Genomic DNA, 18,705 nt, shown 5'->3' on the forward strand with positions numbered 1-18,705 from the left:
TGAGGGCTGAATGCCAAACAGATGCAGCATACTCAAGGAGAGGCCGAGTATATGTCGCCAGCACACGTGTATATGATAATAAGGTCGTGTTGAGATAAGTTAAAAGAAATTAGTTGTCACAGCCTTTGCATTCTCGAACTAGCCCTTTTGACTATTTCTTGTGTATGCTTGTCCCATGAGGGAGATGTCTTACAACAGGAACGCTGAAATTGGATTTTGTGGCGTCAACGTATTGAGGAAGGGAAAAAATATCGATATCTCACACTTTTGCTTAGTTATGCTTTTATTCAGTGAATTTAAATTTAAGCTCAACAATTGACATCTTACAGTGATAAGCAGATTCCAGGTCCCATTGGTGACCTATTCATTTACACTTACACCAATTAACTAGTTAACATTATTTCATTACAACCATAACAATCTTTAATGATAACCCAAGAAAACTTTCTTATTAAGCCTGACAAGAATTGGTCTCTCTGTGAAAATATTTTTCAGGTTAAATTTACAAGTTGTAAATGACCGTCCCTGCCCACATGTAGATACAAACTAAATCCTATGGAATGAGCTTTGTAAGATTTCACCACAAACTCCCACCAGTAACGCAGGTCGCCCCTTTGAAAAATAGTCTACAATTGTACAACTCAAGCAAAAAGATTCCATTTTTCTTTCTTAAAATGCCCAGTGTTACATATAGTTCTCGTTGGACTTTCTTCATTTTGTGATATGTGGTGTCAATTTGGGAGCAGCTGTCCAATTTTTTGGACACATTTCTAGTCTACACAAGCCTCGGTCTTCATTAGCCTCATTGACCTGTGTATGACAAGATGGCTGCCGTCGATAAAAGTTAAAATGTTTGCCTGAAAACCATGCTTGCTAAACTCTTTTGAAAAGTTGAAACATCCTGGATGACATTGAAAGTTGGCATCTGAAATGAGCCGCCGACAAGAATACTTCAATTGATTTATAATTTTTGATTGACTGAACTGGTACAAGCAGAATTCTTGCTGTCTTTGTGCTAGTTACATGAGCTCAAACATTTTTATGCCAAAATATTTACAGATTTCAGCAGTACCATTTTGCCTGAATGCACAGTGTTTGTTCCAGAATTTCCACAAATTTCATTTTTACGACAGTACACATTTTCAAGATGTCAGCCTTGGTTGGGGTATAAAGGGGAGCAAAATTAATCCACATGCACCGACAAGACGAAACTGGTCATTTCTAAAACTGTACATGGCAGCTCAAATCGACATATGAAGCAAGATATGAGATGGAAAGAGCCCCCTCCCCCCCGCTTTGTGTTGGTCATTGTCTCGCAGGAATCTGGGGAATTCCTTTCAGACATCTTGGGGGGATGTGTTGGGTAACAATAGTCTAGAATGTGTAAAGCGATTGGACATGTTGGGGGGGTACCCCTTGGTCTCATTTCTTGCTGGATATACAAATATAACAGCTCACGTAAATAGTGCTAAGTTTTGCCTACAAGGAGTAATATAACTCACAAATCATAGATACACATATGGGTTTTTACCACTAAGAAGACAACAGGGTGCACAATACGCAAAAGATAAGTACATGGTGATTTTACAGGGTTTTGTGGAATTGGAGGTTTCAGTCTGATGGATAATTGAATACTGATGACACACACACACTGATTTTACACTTGTTTCAAAATGGGTCATTCCATTAGGTTGGGGCACAATTTGTGACGGTGTCCTTGTTACATCCCAAACCTGTTACCACCTGTCATGACCTGTAGAGTAGGTCATTTACTCTGTCAAAATAACACACACCTCTGTATTCAGCCTTGCAAGATGTATAACAATGTCAATTTGGAATCCACATGCAGGGAAATAGATGTTCATTTTTACAGAACCGATGTAACAACTGACACCATGACAAACTGTGCCCCAACCTCACAGAATGACTCAAATACATCACATCCCAAGCCCCTATGCGTACAAAGCAGTACTGCATGAATCTCTGCATAAGCCGTGTAGCAAATTTTACCATTGACAATGGTAACTCCAAAGTTCTGCGTACGCTTTCCACATTTATTGGTATACTTACTTTTTGTACACTGTACACTTTGAACCAGGAAAAGAAATGAGTGGAGCGGAAAGATATCCGTTACCAGCACAAGGAAAAAAAATGGAATTTGTGAAAGTCATATTTTAAAACTGTCATAATTACTATGTACACTATTTGCCCTATAAAGTAAAGAAAAATAAGCCAGGCCTACTCTGGAAACATATTCACAAATGATCATACAATTTGAATTTCTTTCAAACCCCCAAATTGATATGAAGCCTTAAAAGGTGTCTTCATTATTTTAACACAAACTATCTGTATTTGTAAGATACGTGATTCAAGTTTTCACTGTTGCTGTCCACAGCTGACAAGGGTTGAAAGTTTTAGTCGTCCATGGACAAGATGCCATAAGTGGAAACGCTAGCTTGGTTTTTGCCATTCTGAATAATTACAGTCACCACATGTACACAAGGCCCAGGCTAATCCCCAAGTAGCCTTTGAAAACCGTTCCACTACTACGCTGTATGTACGCCTTTCATAGCCTTTCATGGAATTACATAAAGAGACCGACAGTGAAATATCACGCCCATCTCCAATTCCAAGCTCTGCCCCTTTGGGGCAAATTTTCACTGCTCTGAAATCTGTAATTTACATGATTTGTCTTGTACAACAAAAGGGGTCTTTAGGTATTTCTCTAAATCTAATGCAACTTTTGATTCATTTTTACACAGGAGTACCCAAAAAAAATCAAGTTCACCGATCAAACCACGTTCACATTAAAAACAATATATGAACACAAATGTTACAATTTTACAAGACAAGAAATGAAGCCTCGGGCAGGTACAATGTAAGTAGAAGTGACTGTCAACCACTTCCTATCTTCATTTACAGTTTTGAAGGTTCTCTGTAGAACCAGTGATTTCCCCATCAACATTTCAATTGAAAGCACTAGTCCCTTCACGACCTGACTCCCCACCACTCCCAGGTTTTGCCCACAGTCTTCTGTATCTAGTTTTTTCTCTGTGTGTGTGTGTAACTGACACTAACTCTACCTCTGATGAAAACGCAGCTTAAGGCCGCGTCCCAAATTACACACGACTCAGTGGTAACCGGCCGCAGTCACCTCCACAGACTCCTGTGTCATTTCTGGGCGCAGCCAAGTAATCTGGACACGGCCTAAGAATTGGCTTCGTGTACAAGTTGGCCATTTTGTGTTCCCTGAATCCACTTTATGCACTGAACACTGTGGCATGGCAAGGAACCGGACTATTTTCCTGTAATTAAAGGTATAGCCTCACTTTGAAATTATTTTTACACGGTCAAGAGAAGAGTGACCTGGCTTTTTATCCACAATTCGGAACTACCCGTCAAACCAAAAGGATGGTAATTAATAATCTGCCCTATGATTAGAAACGTTCTACGGAAATCGATTTGCTTTTGATTCAAGATGGCCGACTAGAAAAAAAGGCCAATTCTTACCGAGTGTAACTGACATCTGTGTACAGCCTATGCGTCCTACTCACAAGATATGCTTTCCTTGTGGTCAGTGAACTCTCTGGTTATGAGAGTGCTCACTAGTCTACATGTACAGGCCAAAGCCTTGCTATCTTTCAGGCACGGTCAAACATTTTCTACCAACTACGCACAAAGCAGATCAAGACTGCACGTGGTTACTGGAAGGTTTGACTCCAACTGACAATATCTTTTCCCCCAGCAGTTCTGCCCTGCCGCCTACCTGTACGGTCAACATTACAGCAACATTATTGTCTGTACAGTAATACATATATATGTTTATGTACATGGTCTTGGAAATAAATGTACAACTGGGCACAACTGGTGGACTACGGTGCAAACATATTTTTTTGGGGGGGGGGGGGACTGGTTCTTAAAGGGGCATCCTTATGAAAACATTACTCTGACTAAATCTCCAAGCTGTAACTGCGGCGCAGAACTCAACAATTTTGAAATACAAGAAAATGGAAACGCGTACATGCATTTATCACCTTTGTAACCTCAAAATGAAGCCAAGATTGCACCATAATCCACCAGATATGTTGATTTCCCACCAGTCCTTCGTGACAGACAGCGTATCACCCCACTTGCATTGTTATCATTTCCACAGCTGGTTGCTGAGTGTCTGCCCCGATCCGGCCCCTCCCCATCCGCCCATGCTACCAACCCCCGCCATGGCTGTTGGGGCGGGCTGTTGCTGGGGCATCCCGGTGCTGCCCTGTTGCCAGTTGGGCTGCTGCACTTGTCCGGCAGGGGGGTTGGTGGCTCCGCCGCCGCCCATGCGCATTGAGTTCATTTGCTGCTGGATCTATCAAATTCAGATCAAAAAGTTTTTCAGTTTGTCTTTCGTCCATGAAAATAGTTCCAAGCTTTCTTGCCTTTTCCGCACACAAAAATCAGCTCTTTTCTTTCAACAGATATGAAATGTACGGCATACATGTCGTCAAAGTTTAGTTATATCTTTTGACTACATCAACTATCAAGCAAAACCCTTCCTCCCAAAATAAAGGACATTGTGGTTAAAGCCACGCCCCTGACAAAGCTCTTACACAAAGACATATAACATGTACATGCAACTATGGTACGTGTGGGGTTGAGTCGTTTGCTGACAAGTAACATGACCCTGTCTGATCACAGAGGAGGGAGGTCCAGCCACAAGAATACAACATGCACCATCCGAGAAGACCAGAAGGGAATTAACAAATTCACAGTTCACTCCAAGTGCATCATGGGAAATTAACGAGCAGAAGGCCAGCGCAGAGCACAGTTACAAGTAATCAGGTAAGAAAGCGAGTAATGAAGTAACAAAGATCTTGCCCTAGACACGTGATTCAGACATGGCCTGAGCCGCCTGACTGAAAATTGAAGTCTCCTGTCATTTTCCCCTTTCATTTATGTTTTGAGAGCCTCCATGTACATGTATGTATGCCTGCATCTGGGGCAATGTCCTCCATGAAGTTTGGCCCGTATTTTTCACCGACTGTTTAAAAACCCTTTCACAAAGAAATGAATACCAACGACGATGGCTGGAAGAGCTACATATCAATGTCCTACAGGTGCATAACAGAGTCCCAACAGGTTTGATTCGATACAAGCATGAAACAGTCTGTCTCTTAAAAATGTCTCTAAACAGTATTACTAAGACACGTCAACAATCATAAAGAAATTGCTGGGGTGTCTTTTTCCTTCGCCTTTCATGCAAATGACCCATTTACAGTTCAATATACATCCAAATTTTCTTCAACTAGTAACAAGCTCTGTCTGTGACATGCAAATTTTTGTTGGGCTTGAAAGACCGCCACCAATATGGTTGCCATGGCGACAATACCTGGAGGTCCAAATTGTACTGTTGCTGTTGCTGTAACTGCATCTGCTGCATATACTGCCATTGCTGGTACTATCATGTGACCAAACAAATCAACCAATCATAGGGCTTGTTAGATAGTAGGGAAGTATTAAAAGAGTAGGACATAAAACACAAACCATAAGATATACTTTACATGTACATATGCATACAAGTACACAAGGATTTTACAACAGAACCAAGTGGACAAAAAGGAATTTCTGTTCAAAATCTGATGAGAACTTCTCCTTTTAATAAACTGTATTTGTGAAGCTTGTATTTTAGTTTAACAATACAGCTTTCAGAGAAACTCATCTGACTTTGTTCAAGTCGGTTACAAAATTACTCTAAACAAAAAACACAGCAGATCACATGCCCTTTCACCCGTAGGGAAAAGCTGGTGCTCGTCAAATTCTGACTTTCAAATATTAAATACAAATGTACTGCATGCTGAGAAAATCGCTCAACTTTATTATAACTCATTATTTTAAGAAGGAACACTGGGTGTGAGTGCGGTGTACATTTCATGACAACACTGAATGTTCTGAAAATGAAAAGTTAACAGTCATGGTAACAAATCAACACCATGAAAAAAGGAAAGCATGCCGGGTGCGTAATAGAAAGAGATGTGTACTGTACACTACACCGATATACAAACACTGTCAACGAAAAATATGTCAAGTGTGATTTTCAAAGGAATCATGAGCGACCATGTGAGTTAACTGAGATTGATGTCTTTGACTTGAACATCGGCAAGGCTCAGGTACTGAATCTTCTGCTGATCCTAACTTCTCTTGCGTTGACTGACAACATCCGCTTGTCCATTTTTTCTCCACTTTTTTTTGCGCTAAAAACTTTGCTGAAAAAGAACAACTTCCGGCTGAAAGCCTGCTTGAAGTAACACCGGACAGAAGACCTTCTGCTCATGCAGGGTTCAAATTTAGTGGGATTCAGGGGTCAAACATTTCACCTTAAACAACGTTTACACCATTACCACCACCAAGAGTACTAAAAATAAAAAAAGGGGAGGGGGCGGAGTTGGGGAGAGGAGGGGGGGTGAAACACCAACAGGAGGGAATGATCGGAAACGTGCCCCAACCTGCTGTGTCATCTGCTGTTGCATCAGCTGAAACTGCTGCTGTTGTTGTTGCTGTTGTTGTTGCTGCTGTTGTTGCTGCTGCTGCATGATAATTGCACGGTTAGTTGCCAGATTAGTTAGCGGGCATCACTTGCGGTCAGGAAATCTTGTTTCTTAAATCAAGGTCTTGAATTTCTGTCATAGCTCTTGAACTGGACTCAATGCACGAACAAGACGGAGTGCACTTGTTAGCCAGTGTACGTGTGGCGTACCGAGTACGTACAAGTAAACACAAGAGCATAATGCGCCTGACTCACAATACAGATGTTGGTAGTCCAAATCGTACATAAAACCACAGCGACATAGAAGATAATTCTCCGTTGGAGATGCCGCCAAACGGTCGTCACTTTGCAATGCAATGCAAGTAGCTAATGGATGCTATATCCTTCGTGACAAAAAATGAATATAATTTTGAACTGTTACATTCAGATGATAGGATTTAATAATCAGGGATGTCAGTTGAGTTCCTGGCTAGAACCTGACAATAACGTCAGAGGAGCTCAAGTGTACCTCAAGGCCTGAAATAACACTGGTGTTTGGAAAAGTCTGAAATCAGGCTTTGGCCAGAAACACTGGCATCCATGCATATTAAAGTACCCTTAATCAGGACAAATACATGTATCTCCACTCTTTAGAGAACTGACAAATTTGCTAGGCTTAGACTCACACTCGCTTTACAATTAACTTGGAAATACCCTGCCATTATGTATCCCTGGCTACTCCTGCCAACAATGTATCTTATTTTTTATAAAACTCTGCAGTAGAACATCAAAGCCTTTGAACTTGACTTTCAAAGGCAAATACAACTAGAGCTGAATCAATTTGATGGAATATCAAATTATTCGGTTATACCAACTGGCAGATTGTTATAAAAAATCAGCTGCAATAACGCACACAATTTTACATTATAATCACTATAATAGCTCCTCACACCTGGAACAATACTTCTTGCCCTGTCGACATTTTATTCCTTTTAAATTTTTTTAACCCTAACCCCCAAGGGTGTATGTAAAATTAAATTGAAATTGGAGGATTTGGGACTGTTAGGGTTAATGAATGATTTACTTTAGAATCACTGTAAGATTTCTGTTGCTTTTCATTTCAATCTGCTTGAAACAAGCCTCCATAGTGCAATTTTTCTCATTTTAAACAAAAGAAAATTCGCCGTTCCTCTTCATGAATTTTGCATTTGAATATTTAAATTCAGAAAAGATTATTGGAACATTTGATAATCAATTGAATAGTCAGATATCCTGCACAGCCCTAAATACAGCCATGGCTGAGAAATTAATGATCTACAAATAGTGAAACTGGACTTCAAACCTAAATATACACGGATAACCATGTAGACGGTAAACGCAATGCAAAATACACATCGATCAAGTGATTGTGTGAGTTTCAGTTCAAAGCTCACTTCTGTTTTGAATACATGTTTGTATTCTTGTTCAAACATGGACGGAAAAAAGTGCCACACAGGTAAATATGACAAATCATGTTGAGAATGCTTTATGAAACCTTTGCAGAGAGAAACAGAAAACAGAGTTTTCAGAAAGCACAGGAACAAGAGTGTCCAGTTTAAATTCATCTGTCACCGACAAACAGTTTAACAGGATAGCCTTTTAAAACTTCATGGTGTTTCTTTTCCGTACTTGGGAATTCCATCTGTTGTATTTTACATGTACAATAGAGTGTCGATTTTAAAACTTTATTTTATATTGAAAACCTGATTTTGTGCTCGTATCATGAAAGCAAGATAATTTTATTCAAGGATTTGTCACTCTTTTGAGAAAGCATAAATAAATATAAGCACACGTCAGCAAAATGCACTGCAGAAAATTTGTGGGTTTTTTCCTTTTGCCAAGTGGGGGATTTTCTTTGCTAAGTCAATTTTGAGCATTTGCAAAAAACAACAGAGAAAAAATATCCTTTCAGCTGCAGCAAAAGACTGGCTGTAAAATCTGAAAGATTTCAATTCAACGAAATTTCTCTCACTGACACATCAATGCACACCGGTTTGGACAAGATAATTTAACGCCTGTGTATTGAGAAAGCCCACTTCCATAAAAGCCCACTTCCGGTTTTCCCTCTTCAAAAGAGTTTTCAGAGAAAGAGATAAAGTACACTGCACGCACCTGCTGGAGATAAGCCGACTGTTGTGCGGCCTGTGTGGCGTACATCCCTTGCATTCCCATCATGCCCGGATTACCCATCATGCCTTGCTGCTGTCCCATCATGCCCGGGTTGTTCATCATGCCGTAGCCTTGCTGTTGGTAAGCCGGCATGCCCGCGTTCGGCTGCATCTGCTGCTGCTGTTGTTGTGGGGGCATCTGGTAGCCCGGCATGGCAGAGTTGGCCGGGTAACCATTGGCAACAAACGGCTGCTGCTTCTGGGATGGAATGTACATGCCACCTGTAAGATAAACAACAAAGAAATGCTTTACTTTCAGGTGGACGACGGGGGTTCGAGTCCCTTCACTGCTGACCATGTAATTTCTTCCTCATTTCCTAAGTCTTCCTCGAAATCACATAACGTCTTCTTCCTACCTCTAAACTGAATATTTCTGTATCATCTTCTCTCTTTCAACGACCTTCCAGCAATAGAACATATTATATATCCCATTCTGGAATTTTCTTTCCACTGATAAAATCTAATACCAATATCTAACCAATATCTAATAAGACTAATATTGGATATAAGAATATATTATATTAGCATCATTATATATATATGTATCATATAAGATATAAGACTATACTGACAGTGTTGGACTGGTTTTGCATATTTGAGAGTTCAATATCACGGCCAATATGAGGAACTTAGCAGTGCCTTTTATACCTGGGACGTTGTAAGCGGGCTGCTGCTGTTGTCCAGAGGAGGTGGCAAACAGCGCCATGATAGAGTCTTTGGTCTTCTTGCCGGTAGCATTCCCTGTCTCGGTTTCTTCGCCGAACAGTGACGTCTCCACCACGCCTTCTGACGTTCCATTGTTGGTGGCCGATTGGCTGATTGTGGTGGCGCTGGTGGTTGGGGTGTCCAGCCCCAGGAGGTCGTCCACGTTATCGGCTGGCAAAGGGATCAGAGCGTCAAGGGTCAACATTAAAACCATTCTCGAATCATCCACTGAATGGATGACAAAGTGTCTGGATATCGCATCCATTTCAACTGGATGATGACTTAAGTGCGGGCCCAACTTATCAAGCTGTTGTAGTCTGATCAAATTGACCAGCCTATGATTAACAGTTTTGGAATCTTTTTACAACCCTAAGCTACACACCTGCCTGTACTTACAGCTTCCAAAATTCACCACTGTGCCAAAAACAAATGGCGCATTCTTTTGACTTCAATCTTCAAAAGTTCATTGAACTCCTTGTTGAGTGAGAGTGGTGAATGACTTCATGAAATCAGCAAAAATCTTCCCAAACTACAAGGTGGATTTCCAACGATTTCTCAGGTTGGTCTGGGTGGAATTTGGAAAGATGCTCTGAAGCCAGTTCGGAAGTTTCTGGGCATTTCAATTCAATTACTACAATATGCTGCTTACACAGTCCTAGTAAGTCGTTGGTGGAGGCGACTGTCTTGACTGATGAGGAATGTGGATGGTCAGCGGCGACAAGGTTGGGCGAGGACTGGGACAGCGTCGATGATAGAGGGACGGCCGATGAAGGCTGGAGGTTGGTGGCGTGAGGCCGTGGTACGCTCTACAGTCAACGAGAACATTTGGTGGGAGATTGGTGAGGGGGCAGAGCGTAGGCAAGACAATCAAAGACTCATCATTTTGGGTTGGGATTCAAAGAGAAAGTCTTACAATGCGTCTCAGTCCTGACGATGTATTCGAAGTGGGCTTCCAAGGCCGAGTCCGTGATCAGCGCGTGATCAGCGCGTACTCACGTGTTATTCAAAACCATCGCCGATCTAGACCTAGCACTCAACACAAGACTCAGACACACTCTGAGATCCCTCCCTGATATCTCAGCTATCGCTCATTTATTCCCACATTCTACCAATCTTCAGCTTACCTCTTTGGATTTCGCCAAGGCCACCAGTGTCTGTTTTTGCCTCGCCGCGCCAATGTTCTTCTTCTCCTTTTTGTCACTGACTTCAATATCTTGTATCCTCTGAAACATTGAAACAAGTTACGTGGAAGAGTGCAGCTCACATCATGCAATATCGATCAGCCCATGTATAATGTAAACTAGGAAAAAATGGAATGGACTCTTGGAAGTGAGTTTCCAAACAGCATGAGGGCCCATGCAATATTATTTTTCATTGTCCCGGGGTTTACCAGTGGACAAACTATTACCTTTGGGGCTGGACGGACAAAATCTTTATCCATGTATTTCTTGTGTTCATACTTGGCCCGGATGAAGTGCTCCAAGGAGCTCCTGATTAGAGACTGTCAAGGAGGCTACTAGACAGATCTTGGACCGTTTCCAATGACTTGGCTGCAGCTTGAGTTCACACACAAATCTAAGCCAGTTCCAATCATTTGGTGTATTTTCACAGCATAACCAAGTGATTAGGGCGTGGCCATACCGTCACATGCAACCTTTGAATGGACAAATACAGTAATTCATGACATCATCTGACTTCGGTTATTGATTGGACGATGTGTCTCCCTCCGAACTGACGCCGGGATTCTTTGTTTGTGGATTTTTGTCAAAGGATACGAATCGGCCGTGGGCCGTCTGAAGTCCGCGGGGAGGTGTTTCTCGTAGATCCTCCGGCCAAGGGTGTTCCCTCCATTTTCAATGCTCTGTAAAAAGTGGATTGGACCAATCTCCATAGTAACACGGACACACTGAAGCGTGAATTACTTTGTATTCAATTTTTTTTTTACAATCTGTCATGTGTCTCAAATAGGGAAGCCATATAAAAAATTGCTTCGCTAAATTCTGCTGAGAATTCTCAAGAACTACATAACATTTTTGTAAACAACACTGATATGTGTGTATTTGGAACCATTTGTTGTCATTTCTTGTTTCTATTCAGAAGAAACAAGGAACAATTCACAGCAGGTTGCCAGAAGGTCAAGCCAACTTCTGTTTGGGGAAAAGAATGCCATTAACTTTTTTCCCGGTGAATGCAACAAATGGTTACATATCTGAGGCAGAAACGGTCTGACTTCATATTAATCCCATCTGAAGAAAATATCACTGTCGACTCACTGTGATCTGTTCCTCTGTCCAAGTGTCCAGATTGACCGATTTCACCCTGGAGACGTGTACGCCCAGGTTGCGATGAATACCAGCACATCGTATACACAGAAAGATTCCCAGATTCCATGATGCCCATCGCGGACCTTATTCCAAGAATATAAAAAAAAATGTATGGCTTTTCATCATATTCAAGATTTATGGAACATACATGTATATTAATGCCTAAATGTATAGTGAAATTTAAGTACCGCTAGACACTTTGTGTATATAGTTTTTAAAAAATTAATTAGAAAGACTTATCTGCCCACTACATAAGACCTCGTGCACAAAGCCTTTGGGCTACGACAAAGTATTTTCACACAAAACTTGAAATTACTTTCACTCCTAACTTAGTGTTTTTTTAATCAAATTGACACTTGTTGGTAGTTTTCAAGATATATAACAGAAGGCAGGTGGTGGTGGGGTACAGATCTCTTTCCAAACAATTTCACTTGGACTCGGGGCTGGATACAGGTAATCGTAACGGCACCTGTATGCTGACAAACAATAATGTAGAACTTGGAATCTACCTTAAAACAACCAATGTACCAACACTGCCGCTGTACCTTTTTACCAAAGTTTTCCATGGAAAGATGCCGCTTGACACCCTGTGTGAAAACCCTATGAGACTGGTCCAAAAAATTCTAAATGTTTTGCATGTGAATACCTCAATATTTTCCCCGCTAAACTTGACTTTTACGTCAAGTTACTGCTTTCAGTTGGCTAATAGGTTAAACTGTACGGAAAAATGGGAAGAATTTCATGTACGGACACCAGTAATGATTATTCCCTATAGGCTACAGTGACCCATTGGCCATCTGAAAGCAAAATCATGTTCAGAAAAGTTCAATTTAGGAGGCATGCATAAAACCAAGTCCTTTCTATAAGCCTACAGACCAGTCTCATAGGATTTTGCACAGGGTGTCGAGTGACGCCCGTATATAGAACTTTTTCTGGAAAGTTTAGTGGCGGCCGTATACGGAATTCTTTCCATTTCCATACATGGAAACTTTGACACCCTGTGCACAAACCCGATGAGACTGGTCTGAAACTTTCAAGCACTTTCTAAGGAAATGCTTAGAAGTTAGATATTTTCCCTACTCAATTTAACTCTTTCCTGTCTTTCAGACATTTTGTTATCGCTTTTAGCTGGTTGTATGATCAGATCATGGTGATGATAGGGGCCTATGACTGTCACTGCGCATGCCAGGTAGACGAAAATTACTACTGTCTGATGTCCGTATGTGGAACTCTTTCCTTTAAAGTAACAATATTGGCTATACTGGCATGACTGGCAGCTAGTCACATCATTTATGATGGATCATGTGACACATGATCCATCATAAAATCTGTTCCTTGCTCTATGGCTGAACCGATGAACACATGCCATACCTACCAATATACAGCCAGTAGGCCTTGCTATCGCAGACATTTTAGGCTTAGCACAGTGAGTTTGTGGTCATGTTAGTGCTTACAGTCCGTGGACCATTGAAATAGCAGTGAATAGACATGCAGATGATCATGACAGACATAAATCCAAAGTTCAAAAAAATATATTTTTCCGTGTGAGTACGGGAAAGCAGAGAGCTAAAGTTACAGAAGGAGACAGGGATGGATAAAACGAGTTATCTGCTTCGAAGCATTTTTTCTACTTGATGCATTTTGCACATCCAGCCAGGTTAGTTTACACACAAAATCCCAACCGCCGTACCCGGCCATCACTTGGCCATGTTGGCCATTTTATATTGCAAAGGCCTACCTTTCGCGTCGCAATCAGCACAATATTTATTGTCTTCCTCACGTAACAATCTCGATAGTATCATCTGATACTTTTCTTGAATATTCTTCGCTTTGTCCTTCGCATTTTTAGAAGACATGTCGTCGGTGATTATGCGAGTAAAATTTAAGAAAACAAACGTGGACCTCGGTGATGGCGTTCAAGTTCGAATACGGAAACGACACCCACTAACGATATCACCGTATGTCCAATTGACCCGGAAGCAAACGTGACAGACCGGCGTAAACCCGGAAATGAGTAAATCGCCTCGTACTACTTCTCTTGCCGTCGGCAGAAATTTTGCTGCAAAAATGAAATTTTGTCATGATTTTGACTAAATGATCATTGATGTCTATTTTTATCCCCTTTTTATCAGTCCAGATTGTGTTCTGTGTTATCTGAAATGGGTCCGTTTTCGTTTTGCCACAAGCAAAAGCATTCCGCGACGTGACCTTTGGACCAAATGATGTCATTAAATTTTTAATGAGGTACAGGTGCCATGAATGGACGTGCATGTACATGTACTTGGCCGGGTACGGCTTGAAATTATGCCCGAGTCTGCGGTTATTGCAGACGTATGGCTGCAAACACTTCCCTTAGATCTTGCACACGACCAATTAGATTTGACAGAGGGCGGTGCCAGGAACGTAAATGGGGATTTTTCCATTTTTAGTATTGCAAGGTTTTCAATCCCCAATACGAAGTGAACTTAAAAGGGGTGGGAATTTGTGAGAAACGCCAAATTCTTTGGTTTGCTGGTCGAAGCCTCAGAATATTTAATTCTTTTCCTCTGAAATTCTGTCGTAGCCGTTAGTGAAGTTTCATCTCAACCATAAAACTTAAAAAGGCCATTTAATTCAAACATTCATCATTTAACAAAGGTAAACACCCAAAATCAAGATGCATACTTCTTTACATTTATTTACACATTCCCCACGAATTATATACAATGTGTGCAATTTTAACGATCAACTATTGACCAAAATGTGTCCACAAGAAATCCTAAATATGATAAAAGTTACCATGTGTTCCTACATGCACTTGTGTGTTTCATGTATAATGTGCTCTCTCATCAACACTTCAGTTTTGAACAAAAGACGATATCCGAGTTCCAAAATGCCATTTGTCAGGCACTTTGTGAAGCCAGATTACACTTCCTCAAAAATGGGAAAATAGTCAAGTGGTTTGGAATTATGAACTTAATATTGGTAAATACAGTCTGAAGCCTATAAATACAAATGTATGTACAGAACCAAAAACGGTCCAGACTCAAAAAAAGAGGTTGGTTGAACCCCAACTGGATATTTTCCTATGTTAAAAAAACACCTGTTGCTAACAATGGTTAATCTTTAAGCAAACCAAGATATCCACACAACATGGTGCTCATTGATGGCGGACCGAATGAAATCTGTAATTGTGGTAAGATTTAATATCTTTGGAGTGATCTGTCTACTTTGACATTGCGTAGTACGGGTTATAGGTCACCCAGTGTCCTTTCTCGACGTCCTTCTGATCTTTGGGTAAGAAGAGGGACTTGTACACGGCACTCTTTTTATGATCAAAGGGTGTGTCTGCATTGCCATTGGTTGATTTCAACGACGGCCCACTACCATTGGACAATTTGCCGGATCCTGCCTTTGCCCCACTGGCCAGTTTGGAGGACGATCCCGCCGTCCCAGTGGCCAATCTGGATGATGCTGCCTGGCCATTGGTCAGTTTGGATGGCACTTCTGCGGTTCCATTGGTCAGTTTGGATGATGCTGCATGGCCATTGGTCGATTTCTCTGGGTCAGTTCTGACTTGTTTGGATGAGGATGGTTGCTCGTCTGTGTTGGATGAGGTTGCAGTGCACGGAGCGTCTGACTTTCTCTTCTGTGCTTTTTTCGCTTTCTAAAAAGAAAGAAAAAGCATGTAGACTGATATTCACTGTCATGTTCATCACTACAAACAGTTTTCATTTTCTGTTCAACATTGAGATTAAAGGTTTTTCCCCAAAATCGTGACCTCATTTTGATTTAAACAGTGAATGTTTGAAACCGATAACTGAGCTCAGGAAAGCAACCGATACAAGATAAATCTGACTTTGTTCCCAGCTCCCCAATCTCTTTACCTTCTCAGCCTTGGCTCTGGCCCTTTTGTCTTCCATCTTGGCTCGCAGGTCACCGATCTCTTCGGCAGTGCCGTTAATGACAACTGCATCCTCCGCATCGTAGGCAGCACCACACTGGACGAGAGAGAAGGAAATAAATGAGAACAGAGCTCCACAGTGACAGCATTTTGAAAACCGAGTGTGCTCTCATTGAAAATACTGACTGGAATTGTCAGGAAAACGAAAGCACATTCTTTGCACTTAAAACTTTTAGAGAGCATCAAACCCTACCTAAAGTAACAAAATCCTTTAAGATCTCCTGAATAATTTGGACTTTAGGGTGTTCAGATTGGTTACACTTCAAGTTTCAAATGGTATCCAGGCTGCAGTCTTCTCGTATCTTTCCTCTCTGCAACCCGAACTCCCGCCTCCTCCAAAAAAAATCTGCAGATACTTTTGCATCGTTACCTTGTGACAAACATCAGACTTGACCTCCTTCAGGGCTTTTTCTGACAAGACGCAGCCGCAATCCCACAGAAAGCAGAACCTGTCAGATACAGCGTAATATTGAACCATTTCTTAGCACAGGAGACAGGCAACTCCTCTCTCTTTGCAAAAAAAGTAAAGATACCTTGCCTTAAAAATCACAAACCAAAGAAAATCTTCGGTTCCTAACCGACATTGATAATGAAATGATTTATTAATTGCAAAGATACATCTTCCAATCTTACCAGAGCAATAGCACTTACGTTGTAAAAGACCTTTAACACACACATAAATGACAAAATAGTTACGAATGGTGTAGCCCAGCAAATAATGTGGCCTTTTAATTGCTCAATATTTGTTATTAAAGTCCTGAATTGAAACAAATATTCTCAAGGCTCAACTTACAATGAAACTATACGATGTTAAATTCGAAGGAGCAATTATACAAAGACAATGAAGCCATGGTGGGAATGATTTCTGAGGAGAGATTATTTTCTTACTTGTAGTGACCATTCATTTGCAATCCTGTCACCGGGCAGATATACTGTGAGATGCTGTTGTCAAGGTCTTCCTTCTGTTTTCCCTTTTTCTCGAAGGCAGGGTTTGGAGTCAAGTTCAGCTCTTTCACATCCTGAGCAGGAAAAACAAAAGTCCAAACACAGAAAACACTTCGGTGAAGCTCAGGGCATCAAAACTTTAAGGATAATACAGTGGAAACCCTGGGCATATCGTACCTTAAGACCCCTGATGTGTTTTGCCGAGTCACATGTTGATTTATCGAGAAGGTATTCAAGCAAGGATTCCTTGTTGTACAATCTGTAAAGGAGAGTTTAGGAAAAAGAAGTTAGAAATGTCCAACAGGAAACTAACGGGTAAAAGGGTGTCCGTTAGAAGGGACCATTTAATTATCCTTCAACTTTTTGCATTTGTTTGAAGCTCTGTATGCCGTTTAGGTTACTGTTCAGGAGTTCTGAGTTTTAGCAGCTGAACCGAACTAAGATGGGGCCAGAGAATGGAGGTAGGAGGGGCTGGGGGGAGGGAGGTTGTGTGGATAGGCCTACCTTCCGAGTTCACAAGCCATGATTGGCTGTCGAAGGCGTTCCTGGCTAATCGCACAGTGCAACCATTTTGCCATCCGTTCCATGTTTTTATCCACCTGTGGGAAAGGTCAAGTATATAGCCATGTCAGCCGAAAGGTAACATCTCAGTGATGCAACCTGTTTCAAGTTACTCGGACTGACATTTATGCCCATGGCATGGGGATGCATGAGGCCTAAGCTGACCGGAATGACCGGAAGGCAGGATGGCAATTGAAGACTCGCCTGATCATGGAGGTAGAAATAGATCATTAGATATCCAAATGTTAAAAAGCCTACGGGGTGGGGTCCGACGTCCGCCCCTCTCCATGTCGGACCCCACAGTTCTGGGGGTAAAAAAAAACCTTAGGAGATGTGGGAACTAACGTTAGAAAAGAGCCTTTCTTGGACATGTTGGACTATAACTTAGGAATGGTAGGACAACCTGATTTCGTAAAAAACACGTTAGCGGTTAGGCCATACCATAGCCCCACAAATAGGGCCGCTTTGACTTCCGATGCACGAAGAACTGCCTTCGTTTTTCAAAATGGTGTCACCCGTGGTCAGCATGTAATACTACAGTACAGGCCGGGTTTTTCAAGGTACCATACACCGGAAAATTTAAGGTTTTGGAAAGCTTTAGGGTGCTTGTATGAAAGTCCAAACTCTGAAGAATATGCCGGTGTAAGTAAAATTCTTGAGTCATTCTCATTTCAGAAGATATTAGGATTCACAGTTTGTGACAATCCTGCAGTTTGGATTTCAGGTATTTAAGACATGCCTTGAAGTAGGGCTGCGGTGGCGACAGATAAGAGACAGATTGTGAAAGAAAGACACCACAGGGCTAGCCATACATGCCATAGATAGAGCAAGGCCTACCCGCTACGCCTAGACATGCTAGGCCTACCGATTGAATTTAAACCCTAGGCCCCCTACCTGTTCTGGTTTTTTCTTCAATCTCACGAGTTCATCTCGTCTTGGGATCGTTCCTCCATCACATCCCATAACTTTTGATGGACGTTACTGACAAATATGAAGTAAAACCAGGAAATAAACACACGAAATGGTGTAAAATATTTCAATATCTGTAGAAGTTGCGTCAGATATGCAGTATGAGAGCAATAGAACAGCGCCATCATCAGATCGTCAATCATTGTCAATTTCATAAAGAGGGCGCTATTCAAAAACTACACTCATGATAATGTATGTGGGATAAATGTAGACATCGATGTGTACACCACTGAAGAGAGAACAGAGAAATTCATTAAAATTCACACGAGCAAAAAAAAATCCTCGTTTATGTGTCTGTGGATATACCCACAGATGCTTTGACGCTGCGAAACAGTACACCTTAGTTTAGTTTTTAATAGTTCCCTCTTTTTGAAAATAAAAACATTCCCGTCTCGTTAAAATAAATTATTATCAATATTTTGCGTCACCTCACCCTGTCCTTTCTGTATTTTTCAATGTCAGTGCTTCGAATCTGTCTTTGGGATTACAAATGAGCAAATTTGAATCCAAATAAAACCCAAACCATCCCAACTCTACCCACCCTTA

General features: G+C 41.3%; 2 protein-coding genes across 6 annotated transcripts; both read right to left on the bottom strand.

Moving 5' to 3' along the window:
• Positions 1–265: 265 nt before the first annotated feature.
• LOC110979631 (stromal membrane-associated protein 1-like) lies at positions 266–13,714 on the bottom strand. 5 transcript variants are annotated; one of them, XM_022235635.2, is made up of 11 exons: positions 13,480–13,714; positions 11,691–11,824; positions 11,193–11,278; positions 10,826–10,907; positions 10,542–10,640; positions 10,067–10,223; positions 9,361–9,588; positions 8,657–8,934; positions 6,486–6,563; positions 5,372–5,440; positions 266–4,351 (listed from the first exon to the last, which is right to left on the bottom strand). In XM_022235635.2, exons 1-11 carry the CDS (start codon positions 13,595–13,597, stop codon positions 4,142–4,144), a joined length of 1,539 nt encoding a protein of 512 aa, XP_022091327.2. In that variant the 5' UTR covers positions 13,598–13,714; the 3' UTR covers positions 266–4,141. The 5 variants fall into 5 exon arrangements, with proteins under 5 accessions (XP_022091327.2, XP_022091318.2, XP_087004487.1 ...); XM_022235626.2 differs by having other exon boundaries at positions 6,486–6,566; XM_087148361.1 differs by lacking the exon at positions 5,372–5,440.
• Positions 13,715–14,392: 678 nt separating this feature from the next.
• rtf2 (replication termination factor 2) lies at positions 14,393–18,285 on the bottom strand. Its single transcript, XM_022235715.2, has 7 exons — positions 18,085–18,285; positions 17,134–17,228; positions 16,807–16,888; positions 16,573–16,703; positions 16,055–16,133; positions 15,608–15,721; positions 14,393–15,387 (listed from the first exon to the last, which is right to left on the bottom strand). Exons 1-7 carry the CDS (start codon positions 18,151–18,153, stop codon positions 14,947–14,949), a joined length of 1,011 nt encoding a protein of 336 aa, XP_022091407.2. The 5' UTR covers positions 18,154–18,285; the 3' UTR covers positions 14,393–14,946.
• Positions 18,286–18,705: the final 420 nt, after the last annotated feature.

The sequence above is a fragment of the Acanthaster planci genome, linkage group LG18, assembly GCF_054643075.1.
Source record: "Acanthaster planci isolate LZ-2023a linkage group LG18, COTS_SCS, whole genome shotgun sequence".
NCBI classification, from domain to species: domain Eukaryota; kingdom Metazoa; phylum Echinodermata; class Asteroidea; order Valvatida; family Acanthasteridae; genus Acanthaster; species Acanthaster planci.